The 18,129-nt window shown below is 43.9% G+C and overlaps 2 protein-coding genes across 2 annotated transcripts in view; one reads left to right on the forward strand and one right to left on the reverse strand.

Moving 5' to 3' along the window:
* The window catches only part of phlpp1 (PH domain and leucine rich repeat protein phosphatase 1), a 68,330-nt gene extending 63,527 nt beyond the window's left edge, over positions 1-4,803 (forward strand). The window contains exons 16-17 of the mRNA XM_089007632.1: positions 995-1,223; positions 2,463-4,803. Coding sequence (XP_088863758.1) covers positions 995-1,223; positions 2,463-3,719 — 1,486 coding nt within the window. The 3' untranslated portion in view covers positions 3,720-4,803. The remainder of the gene's footprint in view (positions 1-994; positions 1,224-2,462) is intronic.
* A 1,814-nt stretch (positions 4,804-6,617) lies between these two features.
* On the reverse strand, positions 6,618-18,017 carry mep1bb (meprin A subunit beta b). The gene is made up of 14 exons (XM_089007432.1): positions 17,883-18,017; positions 17,794-17,812; positions 17,667-17,717; positions 17,541-17,584; positions 17,376-17,454; positions 13,346-13,463; positions 12,970-13,148; positions 11,523-11,741; positions 11,278-11,430; positions 10,995-11,210; positions 9,770-10,237; positions 9,488-9,667; positions 7,575-7,746; positions 6,618-7,060 (listed from the first exon to the last, which is right to left on the reverse strand). The coding sequence occupies exons 1-14, from the start codon at positions 17,958-17,960 to the stop codon at positions 6,844-6,846; spliced, it is 2,193 nt and encodes a 730-aa protein (XP_088863558.1). The 5' UTR covers positions 17,961-18,017; the 3' UTR covers positions 6,618-6,843.
* Positions 18,018-18,129: the final 112 nt, after the last annotated feature.

An 18,129-nucleotide genomic window follows, 5' to 3' on the forward strand; every position in this document is an offset into this window, starting at 1 on the left:
CCGCGAAAGCAAATCAAGCATGTCAAGTGCCATGATGTTTGCTAAAGCCCCAACCAAAAATTGAAATTGTCGTATGTAAACCACAAGAACGGTCATTTTTTACTTCAATTTTGAAAACTACTTATTCATTAATTTGTTGTGCGCTCTATATGTAATATTTGGAGGGGATACAACATTTTAATGGCTTCCCCAAATTCATCACGGCCCTCAAGAGGAAACTGCAACTACAATGTGGCCCGCAGCAAAAAATGAGCTTGTCACCCCTGCCTTAAATTAATTTATGTGCAAATGAGTGGCAATGCTTGTCGTTCTGTTTGCGCTGCACGTAGCTGGCAATCTAAACTTAATTCCTCGAATTTCAAGGAGACAACGATCCAAGTTATTATATCAGCACACACAAGTCTACATCATATGGTCATACGGCACAAAATATGATAGCCAAATTACCTGATTACTCCTATAAGTCCCAAGATTTGTGAAAATAGAGAGAATAATGTGAAGAAAATGTTAATATACGGGAGATGCTTATTCACGTTTGAAGGTGTGTAAAGAGATAAAGCATCGAAGGTGTGTATGCAGTAGAATAATAATGTCAAAGACTTGAATTGATCATCACATTTGTCAGTTCATTTTTTGAAAAGCAATAAGAGTTCAAGAATAAAGCGTTCATCGTGCAGGGAAAATGGGCATGAAGGCTATGCTGGTCGTTTGCTCATTTTATTAATCATGATTTGAATGTCAATCCAAATAATAGTGATTCGTCTTGTTTTCATTATGGCCCAGCCCTTGTCGAGAGTGTACTCTGCTCCTTGCCACAAATCATCTTGGATAGATTGCAGCTCACGCACAATAGAAAATGGATAAATGTAATCCTCTCTATTACAAGACAAATCTTACCGCACGGACGTGTCACAAACCTTCATTATATCAACTTGATGTTCTGAAAATAACAAAAAATCCATAAATTGGTGCTGCTCACTTGTCACCATCACAGGAAGCTGGGAACCGCCGGGCAGAAGCTGGGGGGCTCGGCAGCTCTTTGTCACATCCGCCACGATCCCACCGACCCCAGCGGTTGCTTTGTTCTGACTGCAGCCAATGTGGGCAAGTGTCAGGCCATACTGTGCCGCAACGGAAAGCCCCTGTCCTTGTCCTTGCTCCACAACGTCGGCCTGGAGGAAGAATACCGACGGATCAGGCAGCACCGAGCCATTGTCACAGAGGTAACCTTTATCATGTGGACTTTTAACACTTTAGAGATACTAGTAGCTTCACCATATAATACCTGAGCCTTCATTTGGCACTAACTTACACTAAGTAAATCGCCCAGTGGTTAGCACGCTGGCTTCACAGTGCCGACCGAGGTTGTGAGTTCAAGACCCGGTCTGGCCTCTCGGTGTGGAGCTTGAATCTTCTCCTGGGCCTGCGCGGGTATTCTCCATGTCCTCCGTTTTCCTCCTACATTCCAAAAACATCCATGGCAGGCCGACTGAACACTCTAAATTGTCCCTAGGTGTGAGTATGAGACTGACTGGTTGTTTGTCTATGTGTGACCTACAATTGGCTGGCAACCAATTCAGGGTGTCCCCCGCTAGTGCCAGAAGATGGATAAAACTGTCTGGAAAATGGATGGATGGACTGACGGATAGATGGACGGAAATATGGGTGGATGGACGGATGGGTGGGTTCTGGCTGGCTGGCTGGCTGGATGGATGGAAATAGTCCTGGCTAAGTAATTGGGAGCAAGCTTCAGGGTTAACCTACCTGTCATCATGTGGTCTAGTTAAAAAAACCACCGTGAAATGGCTTCTTTGGTCAATCTCTCCCTGTCAGCCACTCTGAGCATCTTCTTTTCCTTTCGGCTTTAGCCACTCTAGGCGTACAATGAAATTTAATTGCAAGGGTTTTGCTCCAAGCAACCAATCAGGACGGGTTGCTGACTTGATTTTGGGGCTGGTCACTGTCATTGTGATGAAAATGTGAAATGTGACATCTCATTGCGAAAACAAAGTGTTCCAAAACCTCTCTGTGGTTTGTTTAAATAACTGTTCTCCGTTATTCACTGGGAAAAAAAACTTGCTGCAACACCTTAAAATGTCTGAAGATGGTGGCAAAGTATTTTTTGAAAGCCCTTAATTAGCAGACACATGTGTTGGTGCCAGTGAACTGCTGTATTTGAAACGAACACTTCTGGATTGAGATACGTACATTTAGAAACATTGCGGGGTGGGGTGCTCAGTTACTCTTGCGAATAACACATGACACCCAATTGAGGAGAATTTGCTTCAAGAAACATTCCTTTTACAAATGCAATGTGCCTTAAATCGGCCAGCAAAATGGTTCTTAAATCCCGGGGCAGATGAATGGTTTGATAGAACTGATAGTGATGCAGGCCAATGCCTTGAATAGTGATTCAGGCAGCACAAAAGGCGTTGTAAAAGCATTTTGTCTTTTTCCTGCAGGACAACAAGGTCAACGGCGTGACCGATTCCACCCGCATCATGGGCTACTCCTTCCTCTATCCGTCCGTCATCCCGTCTCCTTACGTGCAGACAGTCACGCTGACTCCGCAGGACGAATTCTTCATTCTGGGCAGCCGCGGCTTATGGGACGCCGTGTCTCCCGGCGAGGCGGTGGAGGCGGTGCGGAACGTGCCCGACGGCCTGGCCGCCGCCAAGAAGCTGTGCTCGCTAGCGCAGGGCTACGGTTGCACCGACAGCCTCAGCGCCGTCGTGGTCCAGCTCAGCGTCAGCGAAGACTGCTGCTCCTGCTGCTGCTCGCAGCCGCCGCCCAGCCCCGCCCTGGCTCCCTACCCGGCGGCGGCCATTAAGGAGCGCCCCTCGGACGCGTCCTTGCCCGTGCCGCCGTCGTCCTGCAGCGAGATGAGCAGCGAGATCAGCGCCAGCGAGATGAGCAGCGAGGTGGGCTCCACCGCTTCGTCTGATGAGCCCCCGCAGAGTTCCTTGGTGCTCCTGCACGAGCAGGGCCAGCAACCTCACCTGCAGCACCAGTCCCACGCCACGACGCTGCAGCCCCAGCAGGGCCACGCCGCCGCTCAGCCCTGCCAGTATCTGTTCACCGGGCCTGAGCTCCCTTCGACCCGCAGCTGCTGCACGCTTCGCCCCGGCTGCTTGGCCACCTCCTTCCAGCGCCAGCTGTCCAGCGCCACTTTCTCCAGCGCCCTCTCCGACAACGGCCTGGACAGCGAGGACGAGGAGCCCATCACCGGCGTTTTCTCCAACGGAAGCCGCGTGGAAGTCGAAGCGGATGTTCACTGCCTCAAATCGGAGTCCTCCTCCGGCAACGAATCTGGCGCGTTCTCTCTTCCACCGCCTCCCCCTCCACCACCGTGCACCCCCGAGCCCCCGGATGAAGGAGCGGATACCAGCATAGCGGAGAACGAGAATGTGCCGGAGAGGGACGAGGCGTGGCAATGTGGCGGTGATGGCTCCAAGGCAGCGTTCGCAAAGCGGATGGTTAACGGCTCTGTCGCTCGCCAAGAGAAGAGTCACAACCTCATCGAAGTGGCCACCGACGCCCCCTCCAAGAAGTCTGGCGGGTATTTCAACGCCCCGACACAGCCTGACCCAGACGACCAGTTCATCATCCCCCCCGAGCTTGAGGAGGAGGTCAAGGAGATCATGAAACAACATCAGCAGAAGCAGCAGAAGCCACCCGGGACGGGCCTGCCGCTGGACTACTTTGACACCCCGCTCTAGAACACCAGCACCGACCTCATTTCAGCATGCATAAAATACCCTGCCCCTCCCTTACCATCACCATGACGACACGCACGCCTGAGGACTTCACACGTATTTTCCAAACCACCATTCTGTTCCTTAGCATTTTATTTCCCGACTGCTCCCCAATGGAAAAACAGATGAGCCCTTTAATAGAACTGGACCCATTGTGAACATCTTCTCGTGTTCGCACAAATAATGGAGCAATGGAACATGTTTTTTTGTTTCTTTTGTTTTAGCATAGACACCCCAGTACCAAAACCAGTCTATTTTTAGTCACAAATGTGTGATCATCTGCATCCCACACTTTTGTTTTCACTCACCATATCGTTTCACTTGAAAGCAGCAGGAACCCTTTTAAGAGTGACACACATCATCTTTTTACTCTCAACTTTGTGGTATTGGTACACCGGTAATACCACACGTAACCATTGTAGATAAGGCACTTAAGATACTGTATTTCTTCAGTGATTCCGAGCTCGCCCTGTAAAATGGCATAGATTTTTTTTGTTGTTGGTAGAAACTATGAATACTAACTCCTAGGAGTTGCATACTCTATATGGTGACTCAGTCACTTTTACTAATCTTCTCTGAGAGAAATGGTGATTTTTGGTTTGTTTTCCCCCCAATGATTGTAAATAAGAGAAATGTTGTATCCAGATGCTTTTAAAGGATTGATGTCAGTGAAGGTTTCAATGGAGAATGTGAGGGAATTTGCTGTTATGGAGGTTGACCATTCCCAATCCTTTCTTTTATATACCGTTTAGACTTACTAAAAAAACAACACACAAATAAACGTGCAATTGCAGTTCAAAACATGTCGAGCAACAACATAATTCTTTTCCTTCTTTTGATTTCAATGTCCTGTAGTCAACACTGTCTCAAATAAACACCAGTACACTTTTTGTACACATACATGGAGATTGACATTCTATTTTCATAACACAGGCCTATATTACCACCGGCATGATCGTGTCGAGTTCAATAATACAAACAAATATATGTGGAAAAGAGACTAGACAGATGTTCTCGTCTTTGGTATAATAAATTTTAAATTTGTGAATATAAACTCAATTGTCTGGGTGTTTCATGATTTGAAATGAACTAAAAGAAGTGCAGTTTATTTTTTAAATCTCATCATTGAGGTGAGATTTCCTCTTGTGACATTAGTTAACTAATGGCACTAATTAGTATTAGTAGTTAGTATTAGTTAACTTAACCACATTGAATCGGCCCGTGTGCATTGGCTTACTGTGTTTACACTAAATGCAGGCATGCGCAGGCGCGCCATTTTACGCATTTTGACAACCTCTGGGACAACTCCACTGCGCCAGCACCTGCGCAAGTCTATTACGATTAGTGCATATTGCAACATGATCTGCACCATGTATGACATACTTCAGCTCCAATAGCTAAAAACAAATAAGTTAAACAGCAATTGAAAGCTGTTCGTTTTAACTTTCGTCGTTTGCCATTTTGCCTGACTGATATCTAGCCATAATCACCTTGCATTTATTAGTAGTTTTTTTTTTATATTCATGAGTACTAGCAGTACGTAGTAGTAATAATACTATTATTACAATTACTTTTTATATCTCCACTTGAGAACGCATCTTGGCACTGTTCTGAGAGTTATTATTCTTCCTAGGTGACCGTGACCCTTACCCGACACCCAAGAAAAAGCTTGTTTACATATTTTTTGGGCTATTCACATCCAAACCACTGCCGGGCATGCGTGCTTGCGTCACCTTTATTTTGAAGGTGGCCCACGCCACTCGCTCTCTTGCTCGCTCGCCCCAGACTACAGTAATCCACAGTGTACGCGTGTCCCGTGTTTTACCACGGATTTTGACCAATCACGTGTGTGTTGCTTTGTGTAAGCGGGTTCGGTAAACGATACAACTTCTGGATAGAGTCGAGGTTCTTTATTGGGACGGCTGTGTTGGTTGGAGGGAGAAGGCAATTGACACGTGTGGCTCTCGTAGGCTCTCATCAGACTGACTTGCGGCAGCGCGCATGCTCCTTTGGTCTATAGCCAGGCATCACTAGTAGAACATGCAAATACGATTTGCTCATATCATTACAACGTGCGGCTTCAACCGAAGGGGCACGCGAAGAGTCGTCGTCTCCTCAAACGCCTCCCTGTCAAGAGCCGGCTCCAGTCGTTCACTTCAAAGATCCGGCTCTAACAGCCGATTCGTTCGCGAACGAACATCACTATCATTTACCCGTAGTGCATTGCAGTATTGACATCGAACATGGTCGATTGTTGCAATATGTATCATTAGAACATGAGTAAAATTCTAAAATACATTAAAAACTCGTAGCAAACAAACATATTCTCGTTTATTAAGAAATAGTCGAATAAGTCTTTGGATGATAGTGACAATTCGTTGCAGCAAACTGCTGTTCATGATTCCAATTTAGTGGTAATGGGAATGAGTTCAGAGCTAGTGCAGCATATTGGAAATCTTAAAAGCAAAGTTGTGTCAGGATAGGAAAAGCATCTGACGTAAAAGCTTGGTCAAAACAGACATGCGAACCAAACCCCTGAAGATGGAGGACACTGATTCGCTATGGCGAACCCTGAAGGGAAAAGCCGAAATGAAAAGAAGATTCGAGTAAGAAATATTGCGCCAAGTATGGTCTCTTTATTTTCTCTTTCATACCGTACTATATCAAAATGGCACAGGATTTATTGTGTAGTCACTAAAGAAAATTGAAAATGTTTGAAAAATTATTTGACTTGAATTAAAATTGTTGGCATATTATAAAAATATATTTTCCTCAAATAATGGTTTTTCATTTGCATTCTAGAAATATCATGCTCCAATGAATGTATTTTGGTTTATTTCAAACAGTTTTGTATACTTGTATACTTGTATACTTCAGCAATCTAGTTAAATCGGACCCCATCAATTTTCGAATTTGGCCCCTTTTTCACACATAAGGGGGCCAACTGTCCCCCATTTTTAATTTCCCAGATGCATTCCTGTAAATGGCCAGCGTGGGGCAATCTCAAGCATAAGCATGATCATCGGACAATAGTTTTGATGACCGCTAATTCATTTCAACTTTGTCCTTTTGATCTTGTCGTTACCACTTATGCTACTCTTCCCGTGTTGCTCATGACCAGGCTGCTTTCATAACTTTGTTTCTTGTACTTCTTTTTCAGGCAAACAGCGGTGGTCAAGGTTACCACCAGCATGACGCCCAGCACGGACAACGAGGAAGCCAGAGCCAGGGTTCTGTTGTCTGCCTGGGAACCTCTATGCTGGCAGCTGTCACCGTAGAACCACCAGTCGCCCCCCACGGCACACCTGAGACAAGAAGGGAGGTTAGAACCCAATCAATTCACATGATGATAAAAGTTCACCTCCACCTCCACCACCACCGTCTTATGTTGTGTTGTTAAGATTATATTTCCTAATTAAAAACTCATAGGCATTTCATAGTTCTATCTGCTTGCAAAGTACAACGTAAGCCTAGAAAACGTAAAACATGGAGCAAGCGCTATGTTGTACTTGGTGTACAAACAAACCAAACAACAAACCAAGACATTTGGCGCACCAGATCTGATTCTCTACAAATCAGATATAAAGCCTGAAGCATGATGCGAACATTTTATAGTATGATAATTGGTATTATAACAGCATTCTTCAATGTAATGAAAAAATAATAATATTTTTTTATATACGTATATGCAACAAATTTCATTTTGAAAATCTTTGCGTGTGTGTGTGTGTGTGTGTGTGTGTGTGTGTGTGTGTGTGTGTGTGTGTGTGTGTGTGTGTGGGTGTGCGCGTGCATGTACGGTGAGATGTGTGCACTCACCGGCAAACCGCCTTCTCTTCTTCCTGCACACATTTGCCGTCATTGTGACAATGCACTTGCTCACAGGCTCCAGGGGGCGATTCTGTGTTCGTAGTCGGCGACATGCTCATGGATGAGTTGGCAGGGGGTGTTGTGCTTGGTAACGGTTGGCTCTCAGTCAGATGTGACACGTCTGAAGAGTCACAGCACACGAGAGAGATGGTGAGTTCAATTCAAATGAATCCAAAGACTGCTGATTGGTTAATCACTTATATGGTAAGTTGAGTGATATTATGTTTGACAGAACGTGAATTTACAGTACTGTATATGATGCAAGTCGAAACTAGTCTCACACTACTTGGGGAATTGTCAGAATTTGAACCCATTTATTATTTAAGGAGCTTTGCTTGATCGAGATGGCCAACATGTTGCCCACACGCAGCAGCCACCCTTCGAGGCACACACGACTAGCAACCCTGTTTTAAAAATTAGATCACCAGTAATGAGATCTAGTGCTTGCACTGATCATTTGAAATTGAAAATCTGATTTATTATCATACTTGTGGCGGCCTGGTAGTCGAGTGGTTAGCACACCGGCTTCACAGTGCAGAGGTCGCAGGTTCGCGTCCCGGTCCGTCCTCCCTGTGTGGAGTTTGCATGTTCTCCCCGCTCCCGTGTGGGTTTTCTCCGGGTCCTCCGGTTTCCTCCCACACTCCAAAAAACATGCATGGCAGGCAGATTGACCACTCCAAATTGTCCCGAGGTGTGAGTGTGAGAGTGACTGTTGTACGTCTGTGTGCCCTGCGATTGGCTGGAAACCAATTCAGGGTGCCCCCCGCCTCGTGCCCGAAGACAGCTGAGATAGGCTCCAGCACCCCCCGCGACGGAAAATGAGGGATAAGCGGCACGGAAAATGGATGGATGGATGCATATCATACTTGTCGAAATCAAGTCTTGCAAATTTAGATTGATAAATGGCCTCCCCTCTTAATTAAAAAAAAAATATATAATTATTTTCAGGAATGACTGATTGGTTTCGTGCCTTTGGAGACCATAGATCAGTTGTCCCCAAGCCCCAGGCCGCAGAACGCGACCGGGCCATGGATCAGTCAATACCGGGCCGCAGTATGTTTTATTTATCAAATGAGTTCAGTGCTCTTATATTTTGTAACATATTTTATTTTGAAATGACTGGATTCTCCTCTCTATTAAGTCTCCTCGTTTAGCTGCAAAATTTAATCCAGCTAGCAAAAGTTCCAGATGAAAAAAGTTCCATATGAGTACACAGTGGATTCACGTTTATTATTTCAGCCCACGGTCCGCTGTAAAATTGCGTTGACCGGTCCGCAGTTAGAAAAAGGTTGGGGACCACTGCCATTGATCATCCATATGTCATCCATTAGCCCATTGCATTCAGTTCTAGTCAAAATGTAGCCTTCAGCTTTCAAGAAAGTTGTTGACCTTTGGACCTTTGACCTGTGGACCTTTGTGTCAATAAAGATTCCAGGACCTAGAATAGTTTATGATTTTTGCAAAGATTCAATTTGCACACATGCAAATAATCCATTGATTTAAGATTCTAGGAATCTGGATGAAACTTGCTGACTCCACACTGTGGACAAGAGGAAGTGCGAGGCAGGTGTGTTGACTGTGCCATCTTGAGACCGAAATGGCAAAATTTCTCCATACTTTTGTCCATCTGGCCTACATCAGGGGTGGCCAAATCTGGGCCTCAAGAGCACCGATCTAGCATCAATGTCGACCTCCTCTAACACACTTTATTTATCAGTAGTGTATAGTTATAAGGCTTTTACAAATCTTGCTTCTGAGCTGATAGTTTGAATCAGGAGGAGGGAAACATCGAAGACAGACTGGCATGGTGCTCTTGAAGACCTGACTTGGACACTCCTGGTCTATGTGGGGAGTGTTTTTACCCTCCATGCTGAGGAGAAAGATGGCATCCCCTCCTTTGATGAAATCCCTGCTCCTGGCTCTGAGGTGGGTGAGGTACACCGATGTCCCGGTGCCTGGTCCCCGAAAGTACTTGGAGCCATCCGTGTCCGTCACCTCGACGCCCACCTTTCGAGGGTCATCCCAGAAGAGCTCGTTGGAACCTGATAGATAAAGCCGAACATTAAACACGATCCCAACACCAGAAGAGCGTCTTTCGACATCCGAACGTCTTTCGACATCCGAACGTCTTTCGACGTCCGAACCTGAAACCATCTTGCTGGGATCGGTGGTGATGCTGCGCTGGTTGGACATGCGCTTCTGGATGTGAGGGTGCTGGTCCATAAGCATCATGGTCATTTGCTTCCAGGAACAAGGCCACATCTGCCCGCTGTCGCCCTCACGGGCTACCAGGTTCACGTAGGCCGCCATTTGTCCCAAGGAGTTGGGCTTCCCGCTGGGATAGAGCTTCATCTGGAAGGTGTAGCCTTCCTTGGAGGTGAAGGGTGGGCTGTAGATGGCCGTGCCCACTGGGGTTTCCTCCATCACGTGGCTAAAATTCTTGACACGCCATGCAAACTCTGGGCACGTGGTCTCCGAAATATTGATGTCATCCAGAGACAGTCCACCTGCAGATGGTCCCGCACCTGATTTGGTCCCCTGGAAGACCACGCGGAACTTCTTTGTGACGTTCAGGCTCACGTGGTGCAGCTGCCACAGGTCTTGAGGAGGTCCTGTTAGATCACATGAGCTTAGTGGAAGCGAAGGCCCCTGAAAGAGTCTTTGATTTGACCTCAATGTGACGATGCTGCTTGAGAGAAACTTCAAAGTCTGGAATTTTCTTCCTTTGTCTTTTCAGTCATGGTTTTCTCACAATAGCAGGCATGTGACTTTAACTCATTCACTGCTATTCCCGAATTTATTCGGGAATCGAAAAGCATGACGGGGAGCACCATTCCCAAATTGGTTTGAATTTTGTTTTTTCTTGCTCCGGTCAGACCTCTGGCAATGTTTTTCTCTCAGACGAGGGGGCAGCATTTGCCTTTTGTACAGCTTCAGCTCATAACTCCAGACCCAAATAACTTACGCATGAACTCTTTTTTTCTGATGAAAGAAGGGAGTCCAAGGTTTCTGACGCTGCATTGAATATTTATGTAGTCCTAAAATTCTATATTCTGTGGGTCTTGCAATTTGAGAGAAAATGACAAAAACCCTGGCACTGGAGTGAACACATTTTGGCACATCGTCTGGGAATGAATGAGTTAAAATGTTAGAGATCCCACATATGACGGAAACATATCGGAATGTGTGATATTTGGCCAATAGCAGTAAGAGACTTCATTCAAATGCCTTAAAAACTGTGAAAACATTAGATTCCAAAATACGTATATGCCTATGCCCCCTCCCATAGGAAGGTTTTTGGTGCTCTTCAATAACACGTCTGACCATGTTTGTACTGAAATGAGAGCATCATGAGAGAATCATAATAACCGTCAATGGTGGTGATCAAGCGCAGTGTCCCTGCAGGGTGAGCTTTGTCGTACTCTCGCGCAAAGATCTTGAGCGAATCGTTGAGGCCGCCGCTGTTGTAGAAGAAAAACTGCAGACATTGAAAACCTCGCTTGGGGTACAGGATTCGGCTCTCGAGAAGGGCTGTGTCACCGGTGTTGGCCCCGCTCGTGTTGAAGTGCATGAAGTAGCCAGACCCTAACAGACGCGGACATATTATTGCCGTCTCTGCTTACCAGACTGATTTTCTATGTGATAATCTCACCAGTGCATTTGCCCATGTTGGAGTAGTCCGTGTCGGGTCCGCCTGCTGCCTTGGACAGCCTGTGCCAGTCTTCCTGGTCGCCCTGACCTTGAATCATCCCGCAGATGTTCTCCCACTCAAAGTCGCACGAGTCCAGAAAAGTGGAGCTTCGAGCTGCAAAACAAAGTCACGACTTCTTGTCAGGTCAATGTCAATCAGCTCACGAACAGCAACCGCAACAACAAAATAAAAGCCATTCTTCTCACTGCAGTTGTAGAGGCGGGAGAGCTTGAGGAGGTCGCTGTCGCTGAACTCCATCCTCTGGCCGATGACATCGGCAAAAGTGGGGATTTTGGTGACGATGGTGGGCTCGGTGCCATTGCGGAAGGCCGTCTTGCTGTAGTGCATCATGGAGCCGTAATCGTAAGGGACACCCAGCGAGCTGGAGGTGGTGTCGTTGTGGATCTTGAAGTTGTGCTCTCGGCCTGGATGCAGCACAAAACAAAACCGGTGACTCGCATTCATATCATGGCTATAAAATGTTGACACACTCTGTTCGAATCTAGGCGGCAGGAGATCGTTTTAATTCAGTACTCTTTACCACCACCATGAATTTTAACTCCCATGTCTACAGTTAACTCATTTACTGCCATTCCCGAATTACTTTGGGAATTGAAAAGCATGATGTGGAGCGCCATTCCCAAATTTGTTCGGGTTTTGTTTTTTCTTGCGGCGGATGCCAATCAAGTGCTGGTCAAACCTCTGGCAATTTTTCCCTCCCACAGGGGGCAGCATTTGCCTTTTGTACAGCCGCGCCGATTTCAAGCTCAGATAACTCCAGACCCATATAATTTAGGAATTAACTCTTTTTGTTCTGATGAAAGAAGAGAGTGTCAGGTTTCTTGAATTTTTATGTAGTCCTAAAACTCACTATTCCGTGGGTCTTCCAATTTGAGAGAAAATGATTAAACCCTGGCACTGGAGTGGACACATTTGGAGTGGACACATTTTGTTTCAGTATCTGGCACTGAATGAGTCTGCCAACTACTGTCATCATTTAAAGAAACAAAATTTATTATTATTATTATTATTGTTATTATTGTTATTGTAAGTGTGCGCGCATTTTTCTTTTCACTTTATGTCAAAATTTTAGGTGGAGAGAGTTTAATTGATTTGGCTTGCTTCCTTCAAAGAGGGAATTGTGTTGACTTGTTATTGTGATCACTCACGTGTCATGATCGCTTGATAGGAACGTTCATCAAAGTTAAATGCACTCAAACAGCAGCAATTGGGCAAATGGCACAGTTGTGCCACATCACTCGTTTATTGGACACCAATACTTTTATCACTTAAGCAATAAAAGTGATGAACGATTGCCTACAACAAAGTACAAGTATATGAGAAGGAAACGCCTGTTAGTCAGTGTTTGTTTCCTTCTCATATAATTCAGTGATTTGCAATATAAATTGATCATTTTGCTCACAGCAGTTTGCATCATGCTGAGCACGCTGCTAACATTTAGATTGTTTTAATAATTGCACAGCAGTGACATCTCGCTGTCTCTCCCTTTCATACTCTTACATTTATTTCAAGTATAAAGGTTTTTAAGATTTATAGATGGGTTTCGCCCAAAAATGTCAAATATAATAAAACATTTAAAATAGTCCATTTGAAGATATTCTTTTAATTGTTTATATTGCGTCTGTCTCTTACCCTCCGAGATGCGATCCCACATGATTTGCACGTAGTCATCCCGGTCCGCTCTGGACTGCTCATGCCAGAAGCCCAAAGCGTGCAAGAACTCATGTTCAATGGTGGCGATGCGGTCACAGTTATTACCAATGGACAGTCTCTGCTTCCCGATGCGCTGGTTTCCCACTGAGGAGAAACAGCTTCAAGAAGGCGAGGAAAGCATTTAATATTGAAATCACAAATAGGAGCATAAAAAGATATCATCACATTTAATAGGAGCATAAAAAGATATCATCACATTTAGAAGGTCATACTCCTGCCTCATCTCAATAAACCATGACTAAGATATATGGCTCATAGTAAAAACAAGTTTGACAGTGCTGTGCTAGCACCTCACCCGCTGCCTCTGAAGATGCCGATGTAATTTGCTTCTCCACTCCACGGCTTGAAATCAATACAGGTCTTAAGGCGGTACTGCTCAAAAGCCTTCAGGATCACACCTTTTGCGTTGATGTCTGCACTTGAAAAAATGTCAACCAAAAATAAATAAATTCTGTCCTGCTTGTGTGCACTTGAGTCAAACTGAAAGGGGGCCTTTGCACCGTTGTGGGAGGTAACACAGAGGATCCAATGGAAACAGCTTCCCTCACTCATTGCAAAGTGCCATGTAATCTCTGCATCTTGGAATTGCAGGAAATCAGTGCGTGCAATGTACTTTTAAAATTAACTGCATTCAGATCTCTATTTACAAATGGAAAAAAAGTTGGCTCCCTTTGAGGATGACATTCGATCACCAATTATGCATCAACCATTCTCCCAAACAGACTTTAACCGCGGTCAGGGGATGTGCGTTCCACAAATCCCCCCCAATCAACACACACACACATTGTTTCAACCATTCCACTGTGCAGTGATACCTCAGCTCACGAACTTAATTGGTTCCCAGAAAGTGTGTCCAAGGTGAAAAGTTTGTCTGCCGAACATTTATTTCTCATCAGAAACAATAACAATTTAGAATAATCGTTGCCAGGTTGCCACAAAATATAATATTCTACTAAATAAGCCTTAAAACTACACAAAATATACCTTATTTTATGTACAATAAAAGTGTTATTGTATTGTAATTAAAGAAACAAACTATACTGTGTAATAAAGTCGTTTTATTTATCTTTCTAATGGTCGTTGATGTAGTTACCTCTTGATGATATCCGAGTGAAGTTGCTGTGCTTTCTCGGCAATAATACACTCACTCACACTGTCCCCTGCTGGCGGCTTTTTGTTAATCCAAATCAACAGAAGTTTTTCAACCTCTTCTATTGAGACCGTTGCTTAGACAACACAGACACACCCTTAGCCATACATAGCAATGGTCGACTTAGCGTACTAGTACTGGGACGCTAAGTCACACAAACGCACACCTTTTTCGTGTTTTTCAGTGATCTTCTTCTTCTGCTTGACCTTCATTTTCTTTTGACTCCTCTTTGGCTTAACACTAGCCTGTGGTGGGGTCTTTTTCTGTTCTATAACAGTAAAAATACTCCACTCGATAATCGATGAAAAGGTTTCTTCAGCCGTCATCTGTACTTTTTTTAAGGTGTCGGACGTTTCACTTCTTATCCAAGCGAACTAAAGTCTTACTGGTAGTATCGGCCCTATATATATATCCCTAATGTCCAGACATAGCGGCGCCGGACACTCCTATGATAGGTGCCTACTCTCAGGTAGGGGGGAGCAGATGACCACTCCCTGCGGCCCCACCGATTGTTCCTACATTCCTGACAAATGACTGGCCTGATTGCCCCACTCCCTCCGGTATCACCTCATCAGCATTACGAATGTTGCCTAACCTATGTTGCCTAAGCAGGCTATTGTATGAACGATCCAAATTGAACCTCACCCCACCAAACCGGTTTAATGAAGGACTTAGTTGTTTTATGAAAATCGCTTCTTTTACTCACCTTTCAAACCATCTATGTTCTTTCGCTAAGATTTTAACCTCATTGTCGTCAAATGAGTGGTTGCTAGCTTTTAGGTGCATATGTACTGCCGATTGAGGCCCACGAGTATTATCCCTGCGATGTTGATAAAGTCTTTTTTTTTTGAGAATTTGTTTAGTTTCCCCAATGTACTGCTCTTTACAACTTTCATTCTTACAATGTACCGAATAAACTACATTACTTTGTTTTTCATTTGGCAGCCTATCTTTTGGATGCACTAATTTTTGCCTTAACGTGTTAATCGGTTTGAAATAAGTAGGAATTTTATGTTGCCAAATGACTCTTTGTAGTTTTTCAGAAACTCCTGCTATTTAAGCTACTGCTACTCCTCTCCTTTTTGTATCTTGAGAATTTTTGGTTTCATTCCCTATTCTTTCTTTCTGACATTTGTTGCATGACCACTGAGGGTACCCACAGATAGTGAGTGCTCTCCTGATATGTTTTGACTCCTTTTCTCTGCCTTTGACGCTTGTTGGTATTAGTTTAGCCCTATGCTGGAGGGTTCTGATAACTCCTAGTTTGTGTTGTAAAGGGTGGTTAGAATCGAAAAGTAAGTATTGGTCAGTGTGCGTAGCCTTCCTAAAGACCTCTGTTTTTAGCGCTCTGTCCTCTTTTCTAATTACTTTACAATCCAAGAAGGCTAGTTGGTTCTCTTTAATGTCCTCACGACTAAATTTAATGTTGATGTCTACCGAGTTGAGGTGATCTGTGAAGGATTGAATTTCTTGTTTTTTTAATTATGACAAAAGTATCGTCCACATATCTAAACCAGTGTCTAGATTTTGTCCCCGGGAAGGATGTGAGGCCCTGTTTCTCCATCTCTTCCATGTACGAATTAGCCACTATGGGTGAAACTGGTGAGCCCATAGCACAACCATGAATTTGTTTTGTAAAATTTCTCCCTAAATTGAAAATACGTAGTACTAAGGCAGATTTCAAATAATTGGCAGATGTGATCCGGTTTAAGTTTGCTTCTTTCATGCAGAGAAACGTCCGCCAGCAGTCTCGTCCTCACCACTGCGACTGCTGCTGGGGTTGGGACAGATGTAAAGAGAGAAGTCACATCGTAAGATGTCAATGTTTCCTCAGGTTCCAATATGAGGTCTTTGATACTCTCTACAAACCTTGTGGTGTTCTCTACGTGATATTCTGTCTTCCCAACCAACGAAGCGAAGATAGTTTTTAGATATTTGGCTACATTGTAAGTAGAGGAGTCAATGCTACAAACAATGGGCCTGAGGGGGAACCCTTCTTTATGTATTTTTGGCAGGCCACAGATGCATGGCGTGGCCTCTCCCGGGTATAATCTAAAATACATCTGTTTGTCTATATGTTTACCTTTCTCTAACTGTTGGAGACAGTCTATCAGTTCTTTCTTGTATCTATTGGAAGGGCCCCTTTTTAGTTGCTCATAAGTGTTAGAATCACTGATTAACCTATTTATTTTGTCTACATAATCCAATGTGTTGAGAAGCACTGTACATCTGCCCTTGTCTGCTGGCAAAATAGTAATATTTGTCTCTTTTTGTAGAGTAGTTAACGCCTTTCTCTCTTCTAATGTTATGTTGGATGGAGGTAGTTTGGCACGACTGAGAAGGGCTGATATTTTAATGCGTAGATCTTCTGCCTCTGCATACGAAAGTTTGTTATTTTTAATAGCCGATTCAGTAGCTGTGATGTAGTCTATTGTAGGTATTGTTTTGGGAGTTACTGAGAAATTTAAACCTTTGGTTAGTACAGCCTTTTCTGTCTGAGAGATCTCTGTCTGACAAATTTTTGATCCAATTCTCACTTGAAATCTGCTCATTCCTAATTTTTCGCGTGTTTACCAGTAGCTGCGATTGATTCAGTAAAAATAATTTTTGAAATTTACCCTTTTGTCTGTCTTTGGTTTTGCTCATATGCCTCATATATCCAGATTTAGTAAATTCACACACTTCCTGATAGATTTTGTGGGTAAATTTAGTTTGTAATTGCTGATAATGCGTTTCTATTTCTGACTTTGTTTTTTATCCCTATGTTAAGTCTCCTGATTCGCAAATTTAGTATTTTCCTAATATAATTTTGTTGCCACTCGATAATAAACCACATCAGCACTCAAATGAAGGGGGTGACGAAAACGAGTCCGCCAGCCACAGTGATGCTGTTCGACCGTGTGGTTTGGTGTTCATTCGCCGAAAACTAGTCCGCCAGCCACTGTGGCGCTGTGTGGTTTGGTTCATCCGCCGAAAGCTAGTTCGGCAGCCATGACTATATTCTTGCGTATTTAATGTTCGTGTGGCGAAAAGTTCGTAAGCTAAAGCATTCGTACACTGAGGTATCACTGTATTTTACTGACCTAATTAGCAACAGATTTCGGAATGATACTGTACAATGCAAATTACGACCACAATAATAATAAAAAATGAATAAATCAAAAAACATTTTCACCAAGGTCATCCCCCATGTAATAAGGGATGGTCGTGGGCCACAGGTACTCTTTGCCTATTATGGAGTTCCGACTTTGTTTCTGTTGGTTTAAAATGAGACGTGAGAGCAAAACATGATACGTTTCCACAATATGAATCATAATAATATTCAATGAGGACCATATACCTTGTTAAGCACAATGTCGCCTTCTACCAGATTTAATCCTGCTTCTGTATGGCCAAAGCATAATTATGAATCTTCAAAAATGTAATATAAACCATGACTTTTTTTCCTCCGATTTCCCGCACGCACCTTCATTGATTTCAAAAATGTCCAAATCTCGGCCACCATCCACATCAAAATCTGCAAAAATATATAATGTATATACAAAATAATGCACACACACACACTGCAAACTCATTTACTGTCCATTACTTACCTTGTAATATTTCTGTAGGCTGAAGAAATGCAGAAAAAAAATTACGATAAAATCATCAATACATTTCATTTTCAGGTCATTTTCCTCACCATACACAGTGTGGTACCACACAGCAAACATGCGATGTGCAGAGCCAAAGAGACGCCCACAGATGTTTCTCCCGACATGTCCAAAATAATGTTCCACGAGAGCGCCGTGAGTGTAATGTGAGTTCGTGTGAAGTGCATGATGAGAGTTTCATGAGATGCACGTGATGTGCAGCAGGTGAATGATTGACATATTGTTAAAAGGTCAAAGTGATACAATCACTTCCCGGGCTCTGCTATCTCTAACAAA

Source organism: Hippocampus bargibanti, linkage group LG11 (genome assembly GCF_051943395.1).
Source record: "Hippocampus bargibanti isolate YZ-2025 linkage group LG11, ASM5194339v1, whole genome shotgun sequence".
NCBI classification, from domain to species: Eukaryota; Metazoa; Chordata; class Actinopteri; order Syngnathiformes; family Syngnathidae; genus Hippocampus; species Hippocampus bargibanti.